Here is a 22,761-nt window from a genome sequence, read left to right as displayed (position 1 = left end):
CCACTCCTCACGAGCCCAGCTCACTCACGAGACGAAGCTCCAATAGTTGACCCTCTTCCTCGAGCTGTTCCGCGCCAAGGTGAGATGGCAGGCAGCTCCCCGACCATTAACTCCGCAGTACTAATAAAGGCCCAAAACACCCATCAGGCCGTGAGCACTTAATCCAAATCATTCTATTTTCATAACTGAATACCAACCAATATTGTAAACTCAATATCTCCTTCATATCAACTCCTTTTCATGTAACTCTTTTTCCTAAACTCTCCTCAAATCATATACTATCTATTCCTCCTATTTTCATCTCCATTTGAGCTTATTTTATAGCTTGCTTGTGTTTGTTTGCCGGTTGTGCCGTTTTCGCCCATAGATCACGGAGTGACCCAGGAGGAGCCTGCCAAGGAGTACGAAGGCCAGTACCGCGGGCCGGAGCCAAAAGACTCGTACCGCGAGCAGGAAGCCGCTGCCGCCGACGCGTATGTAAGCGAAGGCAAGTTTCATCGACCCCTACGTGAGCGGTTGCATCCATGTGAGGACGTCTAGTTGTAGCCCTGGTTTAGGATCGATTACATATACCGGTACTTGAGTGATTGAGTGCGCTCATACATGCATATGAGTAGTTATGCATATCCAGAGTTGAGACTAGGATATGAAGGGTTTTGGCTGAGGCTAGGGCAGCTGGGTATGCTGGAGCCGGCGCTACCGTGGTGGTAGACTGGCAGGTGAGTGCTACCGTGGTGGTAGGCTCGAGTTGACATGTTGAGGGATGGTTGCTGCCCTGGTGAACCATAAGGACTGAGTTGTTTTGACATCTCACCTAGCTTACTTTAGTACGACCACAAGTTCCGGTATGGGCCGGACTTAGCCTAATCCCACTGGTTAGCCTGACGGTCGCAGGGATGGTTTACGGGTATAGACCATTGGGGTCAGGGCCCGAGGGTTTGTGCGGCCGGGCTGGGGCGTGACCACGGCTGGGTGTCGGCTATGTCGGTTGTCCGTTCGGGCAGTCGGGCGTGTGGGTACAGTGTACGACCTCTGCAGAGTGTATAATCCATTCGAATGGTCCGTGTCCATGGTATGGACAGGCTACGGTGTGGTCCTGACAACTAGCGAGCTACCTACTGTGGGTTGTGTCGGGAAGAGTTGCATACCATGAGTTGCATTGCTAATGCATTGTGCTTAATGTGCGTCGTGCATGTCATTCCCCTCCCGTAGGGTAAGGTGGAACTTGCTTAGTACTCTTGTACTCAACCCTTGTTGATTTTTCTCCAGAGGATCCTGACTTTGTGCCAGAAGATTGCGAGTAGATCGTGTCCGCACCCAAGCTGATTGAGTGGAGCCGTGATGGATGAAGAGCTAGTCCTCCATACCGTCATGCTAGTCGTTATCCTATGGTTGTTCTGTGTAGCTCTGTGTTGTCGCTGTATCCCTCGTGTACATGTTGAATAAAGCTCTGTATGACTCTGGACTCCACTTGATGTAACATGTATTATGCCGGAGACCCTATTCGTTAATTAATACATGGTTTAGCCTTGATCTTTGGGTCGGGGCGCTTCACAAGTCTTCAGCACCGGTTGAACCGGTGGTCCATCGGAGCAGAGCACCGGTGTAATGACGTCAGCAGAAGAGAGAAGTCCAACGGCTAGTCCAGATGCTGTTGTGACCGGTTGAACCGACGCCCATAGCATCGGTTCATCCGATGGTCTCTGGAGTAGCTGCAACTGTGTCAGCAAGACAATGGCTACTTCAGTTGTTGTGAGTGACAGGAAGTTCCGACGCCTCTTCACCGGAAGTTCCGATGCCTACGCAGAATTCTGCCAACGGCTACAAACGGCTAGTTCGACTTGGAGGCCTATATATATGTGCTCCCCCGGCCATTTGAAGTGAGCTGGAGTCCCAAGACATCTCATACACACTCAAGAACACCTCCAAGCCATACAACAGCTCATTGATCATATCCTTAGGTTTTAGCACTAGCTTTGTAAAGTGTGAGTGCTAGATTAGCTCTTGAGTGAGTGAACAAGCAAGGTTGAGATCCTTGTGGCTAGTTCTAGAGTGAACCACACTTGTATTACGGTGCGCCGGCCCCTTGGAGCAATTGGTGGCTCGCCGGCAAGTCAACGACCCTCCGGCTTGGTGTGGAGCGGCATCGACGACAGTGTGCGGGGGACGGAGTCCCCTCCTTCGTGGGAAATCTCCCTTAGTGAAGATCGGGATCAAGGTGACCGTGATTGTGTTCACGGAAGAGACTTGATTGCCGGGAAGCGATACTCTTCGTGAGTGCTTCAACAACGTGGACATAGGGGCGCCTTTGTAGCAATCCGAACCATGGGATAAATCCTCGTGTCGAGAGTTCGCTTCCTCTCATCCCTTTCTTTAAGCTTCCGCATTTCATATTACAACTTGTGTGCCTTTACCTTCTTAGTGTAGTATCTTGCTAGGATTGGCTATAGGTTGCAAAACTCTTTTGGGATGAGGGTTACACACTAAGGTGAACCGTAGTTGCACATCTAGTTAGCTTTTTTTAGTTTAAGTTTTGTGCACACAAGTTGGAGTCATAGGTCAAGGTTTTAATAGTGCTTAATTCACCCCCCTCCCCCTCTTAGGCTAGAGCACCCGATCACTTTCAGCTGCTGCATTTGATTGTTGGATTATTAGTGTTATAGTAATCTAGCGGTAGCGATCTGTGCCTTCTCGGAAGCCTTGGACCCATGCATGCTTGCACGCGCGTGCATGCATGTCCTCATCATATCCCAACTGCAAGCAGATTTTTATAACTACTCCCTCCATTCTTTTTTATGACACCGTTGACTTTTTTCTTCAATTTTGACCAACATTATTTAATTAATCAGTTAGTTAAATAAAGTGAAATGAGCACCTTTATGTCTATTATCAAGAGTCTCTTGAATCTAACTTTAAATAAATGTTTGGAGAGTTGTGAGTGAGGTCATAAAAAATAATGGTCAACAAGAGAAACAATATGATGTCACCGCAAAATGCATAATTTTGTCTTCTCTTAGTGATAATGTGTTCAATCGTGTTTATTCTTGTAAAAATGCTAAAAAGCTATGGCAAACTATCATCGAGAACCATGAGGGCATGGAGGATGTTGCCAACGAAATATATCATGTTCTCATTGATAAGCTTAATAGTTTTAAGCAACTTCATAATGAGAATGCCGAATCTATGTACTCACGATTGAATACTCTTGTGAATGAGGTTAATTCCTTAGGTGTGAAGCAAATTGAAGATTTGGAACTCATTCGCAAGATCATTCACTCAATCCGAAGGCCAGACTATGATTTGGTGACAACAATTCTATATGAAAAAGATCTCACCACAATGACACCAAATCAAGTCCTCAACAAGGTGATCGCCCATGAGCTACGCAATGACATCAAGGCAAAAGCGCATTTTTCTTCACCAACGCATAGCGCTCTTGCATGCAAACAACTCAAGAAGTTGAAGAAGATGGCCATCAAAAGTAGCTCAAGTGATGAGGAAGAAGAGGATGCAAGAAACTCCTCAAGTGATGATAAAGAGCCAATGAACCCCAACCTCTACAAGCAAGTAAAGAAGATGAACAAATGCTTGAAGGAAATCAACTCAATGGGGTATATGGTCTTCCTCAAAGATGGGCCTCACCATCAACTTATGAAGGTTGAGAAGAAGTTCAAGAAGAACAAGCAAAAGAAGGAGAAGAAGCCCAAGCATGAATCATTTGCCATATTTGGTGAATGGGTTAGCGGTGGTGAAGAATCAAGTTCAAGTGATGAATCAAACAAGAAATTCACCACTCGCATGGGATCATCATCGAACACTTGCTTTATGGCCAACGGTATGGATAGCGATGTAAGTGATGATGACTCCGACTCTCCTTCAATTGATGAACTTCTTGACCTTGTTCATGAGCACCAAAAAGTCATTAAGAAGCAATCAAAAGAAATTAAAAATCTTAATGCTTCTCTTGCTACAAATTTTGAAGATTTGATGTGCAAATTCAAATTGCTTAGTAAGGAGCATGAAGAGCTCAAATTAAAATTTGAGAGCATTAATGATACTAATGACTCTTTGGAAATGAAGCAAACTATCCCTTGTGCAATTCTTATCTCTAGGATAGATGCTTCAACTTCTTGCATTGATTTAATTGATGATTCTTGCTCTAACCCTTGCAATGAGAAATGCTATGAGAATGTTGTTGTAGAATCATGTGATGATCTCATTGCCAAGAAAAATGATGAGCTCAAGCAAGAAGTGAAAAGGCTCATGAAGGACTTGTATAGATTGAAGGGCAAAGGCATAGAGAGCAATGTCAAACCTTCTCAAGATAACCGTGAAGACATGGTGAAGAAGCTTGAGAATGAGTCCACTGTGACTTGCTCAAAGTGCTACAAAGAAGGCCACAAGTCCAACAAGTATCCTCAACCAAGGAAGAAGCTTCCAGATGAGAGGAACAAAAAGAAGCTCACAATCAAGGGTTCTCTCATCTACACCAAGCCCAACCGGAGGAACAAAAGCAATAGCACCTCCTATGTGATAAAAAAAAGACCAATGGCAAGGTGGTTGCTCACAAGGTTGGGAAGAAGGAAAGGAGTTGGAACCACTCCATTTGGGTGCCCAAGGACATCATCACCAACATGAAGGGGCCTCAAATGATGTGGGTTCCAAAGAAAACTTAAAGCCAAGAACGGCTTCGGGGGATTTGGAGGCTTAGTTTACAAGTTGAAGTGAAGGTTCAAGCCAAAACAAGCTAAGCTCACAACTTGGACATTCGTTGCCCAAGTCCCCCATTAGGTAATGGTAGCTAGATTTAAATTCAAGCATCATGTAGCTTCATTGCTCTTGCTAGGATGTTTGCATGTTTTGCATATCCTAGTGTTATATATGGTAGGTTGCTTGTGTCATGATTCTAACCCATGAGCAATCTACATGGTTTGATAAGTGTGTAGAAAGATACACAAGGTTACCCTTCATGGTACATGGACTTCATGAGGTATGTGTTTCAGATGTGTACCATGAACACAAGCTATAGGGTAAACTTCCCAATTATGTCAAAATCAATGTGCATACATTTGCTTGGTGATTCAAACACAAAATGCACACATTTAGGGGGAGTTCATCCTATGGCTTGTGATTTTGAGACTAACATGTTTTGCAAGTTTATCTTTTGTAGTCTCACGTGGAGTTAATACTCTAAGAGAATGTTTCTCATGATAAATGTGAAAAAACATCTCTATAAGAGTAATTAGATAAATTGTGCTTTCATGCATATTGAGCCATGCTCTATTGAACTTAAATGCTCATATCTAAGTTCATAGGCTATGTGCTCATACATTTGCTTAACCTTGGTGTACCAAGTGCTCTTTGTTTAAAGACTTTCAATTGGTTGCAAGTCACTTTCAATCGGTACATGCAAGGTAAACAAAGTAAACCCCCGGAGGTATGCAAGGTTCTAAACTCATTCAATTGGTATAGTTGTCAATTCCTTATCTTTTTTAGAGCTACCTCCGTGCATGATATAATCTAAGCTTTCTTGTTGAATCTTTTAGTTGTACACTTGATTTTCACATTATCATGTTGTGTACACACTTGTGGAAAGCTTAGCTCTTGTCATGCTAGTTTCGTGATTTGGTGATCCATCATAGTAAATTTTCAATTGGTATCTTCATCGATATCATACAATTGGATCATAAGTCATGGAACTAACTCACTAGGTTACTAATCCTCTCTTGAGCTATATTGTTTTGCAAGACCTTTAAGGTGTCTCTTGAGCTATATTGTTTTGCAAGACCTTTAAGGTGCAAGACTTTTTAGGTGATTTGATTCCAAAGGGGGAGAAATATGGATCAAAGCAAGACATGTTCCCAACAAAGGGGGAGATGAGAGATGTTCCCAAAAAGGAAAAGTATATTCCAAAGGGGAAAATACCGACTGGATCAAGTCAACATATGATAGAAGAGTAGCAAATAGGGGGAGGAACAAAGGGGGATCATGGCTTTAGGGGGAGGCCAAGCCATCATTGGATGGTGGTAAACATCCAAGCGAGTGTAAGTGGTTAAATTTGTTAATTCTTGCAAATTTTATGCTTGCTTTGATTGTGTTGTCATCAATCACCAAAAATGGGGAGATTATAACGAACATGGCACCATTTATACCATTTCGAGTGATTTTGGTGATCGTATGACAATGCAATCAATGAGACTAATAGTTTTATTAAGTGAACATTTCTAGATCCCAAGGATGAAGTTAAAAGTCCATGCAAATCAATACACGAAGAAAGAACTCAAAGAAACACTAAATTGGATGAGTTCTGCAGAAAACAGGAGCACCGAAAGAACCGATGCATGCGGCATCGGTGCATTCGATGGTTGTCGAAAGTTCCGATGCCCTGGCATCGGTGCAAATCTGAGCAACAAATAGAGATCAAGCGAAGACCAAGTCAAGATAGCCAAGTCACCGGTTGAACCGACGGCGTCAAGCTAGGCATCGATGCATTGGATGTACTATGTTCCAGAGACGATATTAAGCACGCAGGAGCCAAGTCTTCAGCACCGGTTGAACCGGTGGTCCATCGGAGCAGAGCACCGGTGTAATGACGTCAGCAGAAGAGAGAAGTCCAACGGCTAGTCCAGTTGCTGTTGTGACCGGTTGAGCACTGGAGTAGCTGCAACTGTGTCAGCAAGACAACGGCTATTTCAGTTGCTGTGAGTGACTGGAAGTTTCGACGCCTCTTCACCGGAAGTTCCGATGCCTACGCAGAATTCTGCCAACGGCTACAAACGGCTAGTTCGACTTGGAGGCATATATATATGTGCTCTCCCGGCCATTTGAAGTGAGCTGGAGTCCCAAGACATCTCATACACACCCAAGAACACCTCCAAGCCATACAAGAGCTCATTGATCATATCCTTAGGTTTTAGCACTAGCTTTGTAAAGTGTGAGTGCTAGATTAGCTCTTGAGTGAGTGAACAAGCAAGGTTGAGATCCTTGTGGCTGGTTCTAGAGTGAACCACACTTGTATTACGGTGCGCCGGCCCCTTGGAGCAATTGGTGGCTCGCCGGCAAGTCAACGACCCTCCGGCTTGGTGTGGAGCGGCGTCGACGACAGTGTGCGGGGGACGGAGACCCCTCCTTCGTGGTCAATCTCCCTTAGTGAAGATCGGGATCAAGGTGACCGTGATTGTGTTCACGGAAAATACTTGATTGCCGGGAAGCGATACTCTTCGTGAGTGCTTCAACAACGTGGACGTAGGGGCGCCTTTGTGGCAATCCGAACCACGGGATAAATTCTCGTGTCGAGAGTTCGCTTCATCTCATCCCTTTCTTTAAGCTTCCGCATTTCATATTGCAACTTATGTGACTTTACCTTCTTAGTGTATTATTTTGTTAGGATTGGCTATAGGTTGCAAAACTCTTTTGGGACAAGGGTTACACACTAAGGTGAACCGTAGTTGCACATCTAGTTAGCTTATTTTATTTTAAGTTTTGTGCACACAAGTTGGAGCCATAGGTCAAGGTTTTAATAGTGTCTAATTCACTCCCTCCCCTTCTTAGGCTAGAGCACCCGATCACTTTCAGCTGCTGCATTTGATTGTTGGATTATTGGTGTTATAGTAATCTAGCGGTAGCGATCTGTGCCTTCTCGGAAGCCTTGGACCCATGCATGCTTGCGCGCGCGTGCATGCATGTCCTCATCATATCCCAACTGCAAGCAGATTTTTATAACTAATCCTTCCATTCTTTTTTATATGACACCGTTGATTTTTTTCTTCAATTTTGACTAACATTATTTAATTAATCAGTTAGTTAAATAAAGTGAAATGATCATCTTTATGTCTATTATTAAGAGTCTCTTGAATCTAACTTGAAAATTTGGCTATTTTTATAAATATTTGTAGAAAAAACGAATAGTCAAATGAAAAAAAAAAATCAATAATGTTATATATTTAAGAACGGAGGGAGTACTTATCACGTTTAAACTAGTATGTCCAACATGGCGACGCCGGCCCGTGACGGCGGCGCGAAGCACCGGGGATTTCTTCCTGGCAGCAGGGGCTGGAGATCCTACGGTTTCCCCGCGCGGTTCGGGCTCAGATTCTTCGCCCGCATCCCGGCCGACGAGCGGACGAGGGCGCGGGGAATCTCGTGCGTCGACAGGTCGCAAGTCGTCGTGTCCCGGCGAGCCGGTCTGTGTGTCATTACGGGGCCTGGTACTGCAAGTTGCAACCTGCCAGCATGGGCAGGCAAGATTAGCGACTAAATGAGCCTACCTTCTCGGGGCTGGATGGACTCGTGTTGTGTACTCGTGCGAGCGTAAGGGCACAGTTGACTGACCGGCTGACTGATTGGAGCTGAAAAATGTCACATTCTATTTTTAAAAAATCCGATCAGATGAGAGGATTTGGCTCGTGCGTACGCGCGCCGCCGACCCGGCGTGCGGGCGCGAGTGCGCCGCGCGCATGCGGTGCGGCCGTGACCCGGCGAGGAACAATGGGATATCATCCGCCAAAGAGGGATCGTGCCACGCGAGCGAGCGAACGAGACGCGCGTGGATTCGAGCGCGGCTGCAAGGGATCGTGCTGGTAGTCAAAGAGGGGGAGTTCCCAACATAGCACTACAGCATCTGATTGAGATGGCTGAAGACGACCTTAACAATCTGCAGGAAGCCACTCAATATGATGTATGGTGCTACATTTGGGGTTCACCATATTTCTCCTTAAAAAAGCTTTGGCTCATTCACGGGCCATCAAGTTACCCGCATTGCATTCAAATGGTTATGGAAATCAGCCTGTCAAAATAAACACAAGGTGTTCTTTTAGCTTCTGCTTAAAGACAGACTTAGCACCAGAGAGTTACTTCGAAGAAGAAATATGTTCCTTCCAGATTACACTTGTGTATGTTGCTCTCAAGCAGTGGAAGAAACTTTGGCTCATCTCTTCATTCACTGCGCTTTTGCACAGGCTTGCTGGGCCGCTATGAGTCTCGTTATTGGAATGGACAACCCTTTTATCACATTGGAGCAGCTCAAACTTCAGTTAGGGAAATCATTCTTCATGGAGGTCATTATCCTCATTAGCTGTTGTATGTGGATGCAGCGAAATGATCTTATTTTTAGAGGAGTTTAGCCTAATCTTGAAGTTTGTCTTCAGCATTTTAAGAGAGAATTTGCCTTAGTTAGTCTCAGGGCAAAATCTAAATTCAAAGCTCGCGTGTCTGAATGGCTAGAAGCCCTTGTGTAATTTTCTCCATTTTCTTTGTTTCTTTTTTGTTTCATAAACTGTTTTGTAGTGCTCTGTATTCTGCTTGCTTTTTCTTTTTATCGAATATAATCAATAGGGGGATACCCCTCCTCTTTCTTAAAAAAAAAAGAGAGGGAGAGTTCGTGAATATGGCAAACTAAAAATCATAACTTATAGCTCCAACTACAATTGCACAAAACATAAACTATCTTGTAGTGTGAAACCTTCATCCCAAAAGAGTTTTGTAACTTATAGCCAATCCTATTAAGATACCACACTAAGAATGTAAAGACACTTAAATTGCTAGTATGAAATACGAAAAACGTAAAGAGGGAATGAAGGGATACAAGGATATATCTCATGGTATGTGTAGGCACTAAACCACCCCTAGTCCATGTTGTTGAAGAACTCACTAAGAGTATCATTTCTCGGCCACCAGGTCCCTTCCGGGGAACCCTTTAAACTATGAAGCTTTACACTAAAGCTAGGCGACCAAGGTTCATGCCAAGTTTCTGCTCATCTTGATTCCGCTTTCCACTAAGAAGCTTTTCCAAGAATGATAGGGGTCTCCACATCCCCCGCACAAAACCATCATCGCCGCTCCACACCGAACCGGAGACTCAAATACTTACCGACGAGCCATCAAGCCTCCCAGAGGCCGGCACACCGAGTACAAAGTGTGGTTCACGTCTAGAACCAGCACACAAGGCACAATATCTTGCTCTCACTATCTCAAGAGCTAATCCTAGCACTATCAGTCACAAAGTTTGTGCTAAGATCTATAGATGTGATCGATGGGCTCTTGGATGGCTTGGAGAACTTCTTTGATGTAGGTGTAGATTCTTGACTTTTTGCAACCTCAAATGACCCGGGGTTATGCCCTTATATAGTACCACAACTCAAAGTTGCTGTTGCTAGCCATTATCCCAAAACTGCAACCGGTCACCTAGGTCTATTTAAACTGTCGCATACCATTGAGCTTCTGACAGCCACCAGCTGCTGACGACCTGACGTGGATGCACCGGTGCCCATCGATTCAACCAGTCGAATAGGTCTTTTGTGCTTCGATCGCCTCATCTTCTTTCTATTGCACCGACCCGTTATTTTACCATAGCGTCTGTTTAACTGGTTGACCGTTTTTTCTTATCTGCTGCTTGACATGCTCTCTGGATAATATCGCTACCCATGCACCAACGCATTTTGTGTATAGCGTCGGTTTAACCAGTCACTCACATGAATCAGTTTCATGGTGGTTCGTATTTTGGTCATAACTCTATACTCCAAACTCCGATTTTGATGCTCTTTTACTCAGTGGAAAGCTTGTAACTCTACAAGATTCTCAAGAAGTCCATATCATTAGATCACATTTTGGGTACCGGTTAATAGTCGGTTCAACCTACGCCAATGTTGGTTTTAACAAGTCGCTCACGCGGATCAACTTCTTCATATTTTGATCATAACTTTTTTCTCGGGACTCCAATTTTGATGATCTTAGACTCTATGAAAAGCTTGTGAAACGATCTACAAGATTCTCTACAAATATGACCCGTATATATGACCAGTAAAAATATAAATATGCTTGTGACACTTCCAATTCATTCGTCTCATTGTCTCGGCTTCAAGGTTTTTTTTTTGTGTTCCATCTTTGGAACCTATAAAACTATACAAATATTCACTCTTGACACACATATTAGTCTATGACTATGTTGTCATTCAATCATTAAAATTTAAAAAATATGGGCTAATAGGACCATGTTCCTTACAGCGGCGACTTCCTTGTCCCAAGGTGAGCTGGCACACAGGGGCGGAGCTCCAGACCACCATGCACTTGGCCCATCCAAGAGCCATAGAGATATGGGAAATTTTAGATCCTCAACAGCCCATACATGGAGCTTCCGCGTCTCCGCAGCCTTTCGCGGTCCATGGATACGTATGAGTGCAACGCTTCGTATTCCCCACGGTCGGTTGTGCCTCTTCGATCCCTCTTCGTAGAATACTTGATACGCATAGTGGCGGTGGCAGGCGCCGGACGACGAGCAGCACTGCAGCAGCACACATGATTTTTATTGAGCGGGGCGTCTTCTTACAATGGAGTGAAGAGAAGATCACCAATAATTTCATGGCTATTAGAAGGCGCAGGCCTAATAAGAAGCAGTGGCATATTGTTCTTCAACTATTATGGGTATATATAATATTTTAATTTCATGTTAAGAAAGCTATATATACTCGTCTATTTATGAAATCTATTTGACATTTTTTCTGAATTGCATTTTGTATTTCATATACTTGTGTACCAACATGTTAAATTTATATCGTTAAATCTATATCAATTAGAAAAATTTAGGCAATGGATCACCATAGCTGCAAATCCTACCTACGCCAGTGATGGTGCGCTGCGCTCGACCAACCGATTCTAGAAGAGGCAACTTTTGAATGAGAGGAGGGACGGTCGGTGTTGAGTGTTCCTGCCTGCTTTGGCAGCGCTTCATTGCCTGCCGCTCGTGCACAGTGCTTATTACCGTCAAGTCCAGATCACCCAAGGAACCGGATCGGGCGACTTTGGTGGCATATATACCACCATGTGCAGGACGAACTTTTTCCGCATCAGGCCTCCACCTGCCACACGGGCACGTACCGCTGAAGCTTATTGGCAAAGGTGTGGCCATGGATTCTTTGTCCATACGGCACACACGAGGTAGGTGTGCGGCAATCTACTTTTAACCAAGGGATTGTGATTGCTGACACGAAGGTGTGTTGTTGTGCTTGGGCCGTGAGGGTTCTCGGCCACATATGCGTAGTTTAATATGTTTATATCTACTCAGCTATGATCCAATATTTATCTACTCTTTTAAGCATTACTCCCTCCGTTCTTAAATATATGACATCATTGACTTTTTTTCTTCGTTTAACTATTTGTCTTTTCTACAAATATTTATGCAAATAGCCAAATCTTCAAGTTAGATTCAAGAGACCCTTGATAATAGACGTAAAGGTACTCATTTCATTTCATTTAACTAACTGATTAATTAAATAATATTAGTCAAAGTTAAAGAAAAAAGTCAACGGTGTCATATAAAAAACGGAGGGAGTACTTATTAACTTAGATTTGTTCTTAGTGGAAAACCGCAGCACCTAATCACGCATTTTCACTTACCAAAAACTACAATCCTTTCTTTTGTCTTGCTTGCTTGTTCCTGGTGATCTGGTCAAATTAAAGCAGCGAGTTGGGATAGGAGGGGACGGGGTCAGGAAGACCACGGTGATGGTTGAAGGCATAAGAGCAAGGCTAATAATACAACTTGCTGCTGGCTAATTATTTGTAACTTTCTCTTAGCCCATTCAAATAGTAGTTGAGCTTTTCACTATTAATACATGACTCACTTATCACTCTCACAATTTTTTTTTCTTGTGCATAAGCGGGCTGTAAGCTTACAGCCCACCTCCTTTCTCCTTACTCTCCTCTCTCTTCCATCTCATCATTTAGCTAACTTACAGCACACTATAATACTTGCTCTAAGGGGCAGGTCCGCGGCGTTATAGCACACTATAATACTTGCTCTAAGGGGCAGGTCCGCGGCGTCAGTCCCCACGCGTAGGTCGCTGTGAGAGGCGGGGTAGTGTTTCTGTGTTTGAAAAGGCAGGGCGGTGGTTGCACTCCTCGGGGATTGAGGAGAAGCGAGGCGGATCGGGGAAGCGCGTTGTAGGTTGGTGTGGCTCTGGATCTAGTGATGTGATAGTTTCCTGAAGCACTGGATGTCGCCGGATGCAAGAAAGATGAAGGATAGAGACATAGTAATGTGCTTCGATGTAATTTTATTTTATATTGCGGTCTCAATTGTAAAAGGGATTCTATTTAAATGAAATTCAATTCCTCTCTCTAAAAAATCTTGGGGGTAGGGGAGCTTGTGCCCCTCTAGTCCCCTTAGATGCGACACTCCACGCATAACCCATAAGAGCATGGTAGTAATGTCGCCCGCTCGTCGGCTACAAGAATCCATAAATCCATATTAATAGTGGTGAGACCCACTAGCAATTATTGCTTCCCGTGAAGTATTGGTGCAGTAGAGGTGCATACAAGCATGCAGCCAATCGAACGCCTTTTCGCCGGCTGCGGGCGGGCGCATAGCGAAGCGCTCGCTCCTTTCTCTCACCTTCTTTCTCACTTCTCCACGTAGATTTTAGCCAGCTCCCAGCCTGTTATTATACTTGCTCTACTAGGAGCATCTATCACGTCACGACTCCCTATTGCATCAACTTTATATAATCCAGCTAATTGATGCTACCGGATAAACCAATGGGAGCACCCGCCTTTTTCCCGATTTTTGTTTCAATAGTTGTATTGTAATTTGTTGATAAATTGTAGATTTTGCAGGCTAGAAAGTAAGCCAGGCTAGTTAGAACAGGAGAGGATAAACATAAGAATAGCCAGGACGCGAAGCAGTGAGGAATGAAACTGTTCATTTCCCTTATTTATCCCAGTTTAGAGGAAATATTTTTTAATGAAAACTTTAAGACAGACCCGAATAAAGATCGGACTCGAGGGAAGGTAAGACCTGAACGAGGTCTAGCTCTTACCCGGCAGAGTGTAACCCTTCCTTATTCCTTACCTTTTTTACCAGGGCTTGTAGGTTTTTTGCTTGCTTTCAGTAAGATTTGTGTAGAGATTCGGGGGGCCATAGGTTTAGTGAAAGTAAACAGGCGGTGGCATATCGACAAATGTCATTATTGTTACGCCGACCACCAGGCCGCGAGGCTTTCCCCGGGATGTTTTCTATTTAGCCTCTGTTTAGTTCTTTACCTGTAAACGCAAAAACGTCGTAAACGCATTATTTTACGAAGGAATCTTATTAATTTGAAGTACTAAATGAAGTCTATTTACAAAACTTTTTGTATGGATGGGCTGTAAATCGCGAGACGATTCTAATGAGTCTACTTAATTCATGATTTGCAACAGTGATGCTACAGTAACTATCCGATAGTTATTAATTAATCATGGATTAATTGGCATCATTAGATTCGTCTCGCGATTTACAACCCATCTATGCAAAAAAATTTGCAAATATACTTCATTTAGTTCTTTAAATGACTAAGATTTCTTTGCAAAAATTTTTTGCAAAATAAACTAAACATATCCTTACATTCCCGTCTCTTAGAAAGAGCCGCTAAGCGATCGGACCAGCCAGCCTTAAGGACGACTCTTCGGTCAAGCTTGTTTGAGACCGGAGCTAAAAGGCACAACAGGGGTGCGCCGCCTGAGCAGCACCCGCTGCGCGTGGCCCGAGGCGCCCGGGTGGCGCGCGCGTGCGCGCAAGCGCAAGCAACTCTGCCCGTGTTCCACCGTGTTCGTCAGGCTGGAGCTGGAGGCTGGAGCTGTAGTGGTGTGAGAGAAAAATACTGTTCGGCAGATTGGAGCTGGAGGCTGGAGATAGAAGAATGTGAGAAAGAAATCCTGTAGCTGGTGACCAGCCGAACAGAGGCGAAGCCGACATGCCGGAGGGTCGGGTCGTCCGGCCGGCCGGTGTGCCGCGCCAGGCCAGCGAGACGTGGCCTGGGCCGGAGCCAGCGTTGCTTCTTGCGCTCGACCGGTGTCGCTAGTGGATCACTGTTCAGCTTTGGAGGCCGGAGCTGGAGCTAGACTACTCGAGCTGGCTGTGTACTTGCATATCCTTCCTGACTACACAGCTAGCCTTGTTCGACCAAGAAGCAGTGCTGCGAAGATGTCGCTTTAGTACCCAAGTTGTGGCAACGCCGAGACGAGACGTCCAAATTAGAGCAGCTTGCACTTTTCTGCATTGACATCCTAAACTAGATCAGTTTCTTTTTCCGAGGATCGATCGGTCTCCGAGATTCGGTCACTTTGACATGTTGCGTCGATGGGATTGAGGGGGGGTGGCTGGCTGCTGCCATCGCTCGCTCGTGCGTGCCCACCACCATTGGGGCCTGCCTTGGACCTTGCGCGTGGCTCAAAACTCAGACGCATTGCCAGCCGCCTCGTGCGAGCCTCGCTCCTTGGCTGCTGTGTCCTAATCCTGAAGAACCACTCATGGCCATAGCCCATTGGCATGATGCAATTATAATTAAACACATTGTTGCCTGGTCCACAAGGCTAAGATATAATATAATTTGCCATCGTCGTTTCTCTAGTCTAGGATCGAAAACGATGTGTACGCATATGCTCAAGCGATGCCGCCTACGCGAGCGCCCACGTCCCAAACTACACACCCTACGTCGGTTGGTCGGCCGGAGTCGAACTCGGTACCTTGATTGAAACGAAGACCATGCGATCTTGTTGTTGCAGTGATCAATTCAATTCTTGTTGTTGCAGTGATCAATTCAATCATAAGTTAAAATGCAAGTAGGTACCTAATGATATTTTTTGGATCAGCTAATCAATTACGATGCATGCTACTCTAGTTCATTTTTCCTTTCAAATTATTTACGCAGAATATCATTCCAGTTCATTTTATTAATTTTTTAGATCGACCCGATAATTCAAAAATTATCTAACCTACATCCCTAATTCAAGCAATAACTTTTTTCATGCCTTCAAGTAATAACCTTTTTTTCATGCCACTTAGTCCTAGTGTGTTTCAAGTTTTTCAAGCAACACGTTACATTTTGCATATATTATTTTCTGGTCTCGTAGATGTGTTCCCATATAAGCTTCAATGCTACCCCCTCCGTTCCAAGTTATAGATTTTGTTTTGAGTTTTCTAAATATCTAGTTAAATTTATGTATCCAAACATAGTATATGTCTAGGTGCATATGCCTAGATCTATAATAAAAATTTATAAATTTTAAAAAAATCAAAACAACCTATAATTTGGAACGGAGTGAGTACACCTAAATGTAACAAGAAACATAATGCCGTTACTTTCAAATTGCTAATTTTCAATCATGCAACCTGTCGCTCGAAAATTTGTTCAATTTCAGTCACCTGAAATAACTACAATAATCCCTCCACTTTTTTTTACTTAGATTTGGATAGTTTATTTTGTTATTACGAGATCCTTGCACCACATGTTTATTATCGTCCCAACCTACTTGCTGGCTTTGAAACCTTTTTTGTCTCTGGTTCTGTGGCGCCCACTGAAGCCCAGGTCCAAAAGGATCCGGCTCCAATCAAGTCCAGTCAATCCACTCGGGCCGCGCCACTTGTTGGCTAGTGGAGGACCGGGCTTATAAATGGCCGAGCTGCTGCCAGAGCTCACACACAGCTAGCGGCGGCCTGTCAACTGTCATACCCATCCCTCTCGCCCCGGGATCTCTCTCCTCTTGGCCAGCCATGGCGGAGCGGCTGGAGGCGGCGCCGGCCGCCGGCGACGAGTACACGCAGGACGGCACGGTGGACCTCCACGGCAACCCCGTGCTCCGCTCCAAGCGGGGAGGGTGGAAAGCCTGCGGCTTCGTTGTAGGTACGGAAGCAGCAGCAATAATCCTCTCGACCTCCATGCCATGGCTTGTGTTTCTGAGACTGAGCTCGCTAGAGTAAGCTGCTGCTCGAAACTTTCTAACACGCTTGCTTATGTATCATCTAAAAGCACTGTGCATGCCCGTCTGACATGTGAAATCTGTGTCATCGGGGTCACAGAACGAAAGCAGGTAAAAGTTCTTGTGGGGTAGTAAACAGACTCTGTTTTTTTTTTCCATGCATGATGCACATGACACGACCCAAAGTTAGGGCCCCGGACGATTCGGTAGGAATAGGATCCGTGGTGGGCACTAGTAGGCTGGCTGGAAGCAGCGCGGTGAGCCAACCATGATGCTGGATGCCGCTACGGGAATCCGTCCGGCTCTGCGTCCTCGGCGGAGCCCAGAGCATCCCGGGTCTTATGAGCTCACCGCCGCCGCCGCGCACGTCCTCTGCCGAACCAATTACTTTCTGGCCACCGCTGCCGCCGTCTCTTCATTTCGAGCGGCGGCGCCCGGCCAACGTGCTCCGCCGAAACGCCGTGTGTTTGTAAACGGGCACACCACACACCAGAGCATGGGAGTTTGACCGTCCACCACTCCTCTGCTCATGAGCACGAGAGTGTCTATGGCTCGGGGAGAGGATACTGTATTTCGCCTAAAAAAGGACACTGTATATAATACTAGGAAATGTCCCACAGTTCAGGCCCACTGAATTTATACAAGGTGGTATGCACTAGACCGTTGGTTGTTGGAGATCGGAGGAGCTCAATACAAATGCACGGTACAAAGCCTACCCTGTGCCATTTCAACGATTTTAAAATCAGGATGGAGAATCACTTTATAGAATTAGAATAAGTTAGTTTTTTTTAGCTCCCTAGTTTTTAGTTCGTTAGTTTTTTTAGCTCCCTAGTTTTTAGTTCATTTCACAGAATCAACAAAAAATTACTTATTAAAAATTATTTGGCAGAGCTTCTGTTAGATTCAGCAAAAAATGAGTTCTAGAGCTCTGCCAAACACACCCTAAGAATAAGGTTGCCCGGCCATTCCGTGTCTGGGACTGGACCAAGAGTTTCTGGGAGTAGTTTTGCAGCCCTGCCTCCAATTATGTGCGTCCACACTCCACACATGAGCACAAAACTAATGCCTTCCTTTGGAACAGGGGCAGCAAACAATAAGATCCTCTGGCCCGTAGCCTAATTCTGAACCTGCCGAGGGAAAACCACATGCTAACTGCTGGGGAATTGGGGGATGCTTGTCCTGTCCGCGAGCGCTTGGAACTAGCCTTGTACAATCGACGAGGCCTTGGCCCCCCGCTCCTGACGATTTGTTTGGAACGAGGCGTGCTTCCATCCATCAGGCTTGGACTCGGCAACCCAAGACGCGCTCTCTTCTCTTTGTCCATTTCCTATTATTCTAGCCGTATGCATGCTCTGCCCTCTGTCGTAGCTCGACACTTTTATATTCAGGGGTAGAAGTTTGCAGGCCGATATTTGAGATGAGACCAACACGACATCGTTTTTCCAAATGCGAGGCTGGTCGATTCGATTCTCGTGACCCCAACTTGTTCAGAGATTTTTTCCCCTCTCTTTGTCGTCGAATTTATTTCGCTCTCTTTTTTTTTAAGAAAGAACAAGGATTTGTTCAGAGATTCCCTTGTGGCATGCTGGTGCGGAGCATTGGCCTTGCGGTTTTGCGTGATGGCTATGGGTTGGTGAGAAACGCTAGGCTCGTGAAGAGGCCATGGTGGCCATGCGAGCTGGGAAAGAGGTAGGCGGTGAGGCTGGCTGGGGTCCAGCTACGGTGAGAAGGAGCAGTCTGCGGTGTCATTTGCAGGCCGGCCGTCGCTTTCGTGTCTCTGAATGAATGAAAGAGCTCTCGGAGATGCTAAGATCATGGGTCGCCGGAGCTGCAAGGAATCCGTTTGCAAATTGCAAGGCATCTCTTTCCTATGAATGTGAAGTTTCGCGCCTAGCCGCCTAGCCTGCTGGTCCCTTCTGAAATTCCGTTGAGAGTAACCTATTGCTAACGATTTGTCAGAGGAAGTGAAAGAAAGAGCCGTCAGGCGTGTGATCGAGCTTATTTGCCATCACCATGAGATTGAGCTCGTTTGAAACAGAGCCTGAACTTGTTCCTTCTCTGATCGTTCACGTTCACGTTCACGCAGTGTACGAGGTGTTCGAGCGGATGGCGTTCTACGGCATCTCGTCGAACCTGGTGCTGTACCTGACGACGAAGCTGCACCAGGGCGTGGTGCCGTCGGCGAACAACGTCACCAACTGGGTGGGCACCATCTGGATGACGCCCATCATCGGCGCCTACGTCGCCGACGCGCACCTCGGCCGCTACCGCACCTTCATGGCCGCCTCCGTCATCTACCTCTGCGTAAGTCGCCGCCGTTCATGACCAGCTGCATACTGTATTTTCTTCTTTTTTCGTCTCGTTCCCTGGAGCCTTTCCTGTTTGCTCTGCTGCGCAGTCTGTTAGCTTCTCCCTTGGACTGAGATTGGATGGCGCTTTGTTATGCAGCTTGCTTTCACTTTCAGTGTCGTATCGTAGACTAGTAGTACAGTGGTAGCTGTTGTTTTCAGTGAGTTGTGTTTCTTGAATTGTGATTTTTAATAATGAGAAAAAAAAGGTGTGCTTGTCGTAAAGCTAGAGGGGAGAGGGGACTAATAAGGGATCGTGATGTTAATGTTCCGTAAAAAAGTGTGAGTGAAAGTACCAAATCTTCATTTGAGTTTTTCTTTTTGGGGGGAGTCCCACAAGGACGATTTTCCTTAGGGTAAAGTCCATTTTTGGACCCTATACTTGTCATGGTTGTCTAATTTACGACCTACAACTACAAAACCGGACAAATAACACCTCCAATTGTGCAAAACCGGACATAACACAACCCTGAGTGGTTTTGGGATGGTTTTCGCTGACGTGGCACTGTGGGACCCACATGTCAGCACTGACAGGTGGTCCCACCCCTCCTCTTCTCCCGGCCCCCTCTCTCTCAACTCTCCCTCGCCACCGCCGTCGCTCTCTTCCAATCAAGCGCCGCCTCCGCCTCCTCTGCACCTCCTACGCCGCCGCCGCACCAATGCCGGCCACGGAGGCCACCTCCTCCTCCTCCGCCGATGTGGCACCAATGCCGGGCACGGAGGCCGCCTCCTCTTCCACCTCCTCCTCCGCTACCCCGACGCCGGCCACGGAGGCCACCTCCTCCTCCTCCGCGTCGCTGCCAACTCCACCGCCCCGCCGTCGGCCATGGAGGCCTCCTTACCTCCTCCGCCGCGACGCCATCCACGGAGGCTGCACCGCCAGCCATGGAGGCCCCCCTGCCTCCTTCACCGCCTCCGCCACGATGCCATCCACGGAGGCCGCGCCGCCGCCTCCTCTTCCTCTGCGCGCGCCGCGGGCCGTGGAGGCCACGCCGCTACCTCCTCATCCTCCGCGCGTGCCGCTGCCTCGTCTTCCTCCGCTCGCGCCGCGGGCCATGGAGGCCGCTCCACACCTGCTCTTCCTCTGCGTCGCCGCAGGCCATGGAGGCCGCGCCGCCGCCTCCTCTTCCTCCGCGCGCGCCGTGAGCCATGGAGGCCACGCCGCCGCCTTCTCTTCCTCCGTGCCACCGCGGGTCATGAAGGCCGCGCCGCCACCTCATCTTCCTCCGCATCGCCGCGGGGTATGGAGGCCACGCCGCCTCCTCCTCGTCCTTTGTGCCGCCGTGGGCCATGGAGATCGTGTAGTGCCGCGCCGTCGTCTCCTCTTCCTCCGTGCTACCGCCGACGATGAGAGAGACATAGGAAAGAAAGAGTGTAGAGTGAACGGCCGAGAGAGAGAGACGAGAGAAGGCTGACGTGGCCAAAACCAGGGTCCACGTGGCCAGAAACCGGGTCCACGTGGCCAGAAATCGGTATCAAATGGGCGTAGGGTTGAATTTTAAACGGTTTCAATAGTTCACGTATGTGTTTTGTCTGGTTTTGGTGTTTTAGGTTGCAAATTAGACACCCATGACAAGTATAGGGTCCAAATATGGACTTTACCCTTTTCCTTATGGGTCGGCCGTGAAAATCTTGTGACGAACGGACCCGAATTGAAGCCCATGACGACAGTGCTTGGGTTCCCTCTAACCTTTCATGTGCCCCCTCCAATCCTCCATTACGCAGGGCATGATCCTGCTGACGCTGGCGGTGTCGCTGCCGGCGCTGCGGCCGCCCAAGTGCGGCGACGGCACGGCGGACCCGAACTGCACGCACGAGGCGACGAGCGCGCAGTTGGGCGTCTTCTTCCTGGGCCTGTACATCCTGGCCGTGGGCACGGGCGGCACCAAGCCCAACATCTCCACCATCGGCGCCGACCAGTTCGACGACAACCACCCGCGGGAGCGCCGCCACAAGCTCTCCTTCTTCAATTGGTGGATGTTCAGCATCTTCTTCGGCACGCTCTTCGCCAACACGGTGCTCGTCTACATCCAGGACACCGTCGGCTGGTCCGTCGGGTACGCGCTCCCCACGCTGGGCCTCGCCGTCTCCATCGCCATCTTCACCGCCGGCACGCCCTTCTACCGCCACAAGCCCACCTCCGAGAGCCCCTTCGCCAAGATGGCGAGGGTCATCGTGGCCGCCGCCAGGAAGTGCGCCGTCACGGCGCCCGTGGACCCGCGCGACCTGCACGAGCTCGACGACGCGCACTACGCCAAGCGGAAGGCCGCCCGGCTCCCGCACACGCCCAACCTGGCGGCGCTGAGCAAGGCGGCGGTGAAGACGACGGGCGCGCAGGCCGAGTCGCCGTGGTCGCTGAGCACGGTGACGCAGGTGGAGGAGACGAAGCAGATGCTCAAGATGCTCCCCGTGCTGGCCATCACGTTCATGCCCAGCGCGATGCTCGCGCAGATCAACACGCTGTTCGTGAAGCAGGGCACGACGCTGGACCGGCGCGTCGGCCCGCACTTCGCGATCCCGCCGGCGAGCCTGCAGGGCTTCGTGACCATCTCCATGCTGGTGTCCGTGGTGCTGTACGACCGCGCCTTCATGCCGCTGGCGCGGCGCGCGACGGGGAACCCGCGCGGCATCTCGCTGCTCCAGCGCATGGGCGTCGGGCTGGTCATCCACATCGCCATCATGGGCATCGCGTCGGTGACGGAGCGGCACCGCCTGGCGGTGGCGCGCGAGCACGGGATCCGCGACAGCAGGGGCCCCGGCGCCACGATCCCGCTCACCATCTTCGTGCTGCTCCCGCAGTTCGTGCTCATGGGCGTGGCCGACGCGTTCCTGGAGGTGGCCAAGATCGAGTTCTTCTACGACCAGGCGCCCGAGGGCATGAAGAGCCTGGGCACGTCCTACGCCATGACCAGCCTCGGCGTCGGCAACTTCCTCAGCAGCGCGCTGCTGTCGACCGTGTCGCGCGTCACGCGGCGCCACGGGCGGCCCGGGTGGGTGCTCAACAACCTCAACGCGTCGCGGCTGGACAAGTACTACGCCTTCTTCGCCGTCCTCAACTGCGCCAACCTCCTCGTCTTCTTCGTCGTGTGCCGGCTCTACGTGTACAACGACGAGGTCTCGCGCGTCGTCGACGCCGCCGCCGGTGCCGGCGGCGGGGAGGACAAGAAGCGGGAGGTCGCGTTGCAGCCGGCAAACGCGGGCGCCGTCGAGTCCACCATGTAGGGAGGGAGTGTTAGGTAGTTCCATATATCACTACACAAATGACAAATGTACTTCCCGGTACGTGACATTCCTACGAAGCTCCGATCCGCGTGTACATCAATCCAGACAAGGGGCAAATTTCATTCCAGTGAAGCCGTTCGTTTTGGGACGTGATGCTTCTTCGACCCAGGGCAACTTACCATACGGACAAGATCACACCAAAGCTTCCGCTGTCCGCTCGCTGCAAGCCGGTCTTGACTCTTTGTTGGTGGATGATCCGGCGCCGCACTACTATGTGAAGGCCCAACCCAAAATACCTCGCCTCATATTGGAGTCCAACTAACGGAAGCCCAATATAACAAGGGTTAGTTGGATTCATGTCACTCCAATTTCTTGAAATTGGATCTCATGTTGAAAATCATGTCATTGAGTGGCATGATTTTCAACACGACACCCAATTTCACGGAGTTGTGGTGGCATGAAT

At 47.9% G+C, this 22,761-nt stretch overlaps 1 protein-coding gene across 1 annotated transcript; it reads left to right on the top strand.

Annotated features, from left to right (window-relative positions):
* Positions 1 to 16,433: 16,433 nt before the first annotated feature.
* Positions 16,434 to 22,446, top strand: LOC120691095 (protein NRT1/ PTR FAMILY 5.2-like). Its single transcript, XM_039974058.1, has 3 exons — positions 16,434 to 16,652; positions 18,815 to 19,032; positions 20,802 to 22,446. The coding sequence occupies exons 1-3, from the start codon at positions 16,523 to 16,525 to the stop codon at positions 22,296 to 22,298; spliced, it is 1,845 nt and encodes a 614-aa protein (XP_039829992.1). The 5' UTR covers positions 16,434 to 16,522; the 3' UTR covers positions 22,299 to 22,446.
* The last annotated feature ends 315 nt before the right edge of the window (positions 22,447 to 22,761 follow it).

This window comes from Panicum virgatum, chromosome 9N (assembly GCF_016808335.1).
Source record: "Panicum virgatum strain AP13 chromosome 9N, P.virgatum_v5, whole genome shotgun sequence".
Taxonomy (NCBI): domain Eukaryota; kingdom Viridiplantae; phylum Streptophyta; class Magnoliopsida; order Poales; family Poaceae; genus Panicum; species Panicum virgatum.
Note: the sequence above shows the minus strand (reverse complement) of the source record. Positions and strands in the feature narration are given on the sequence as shown.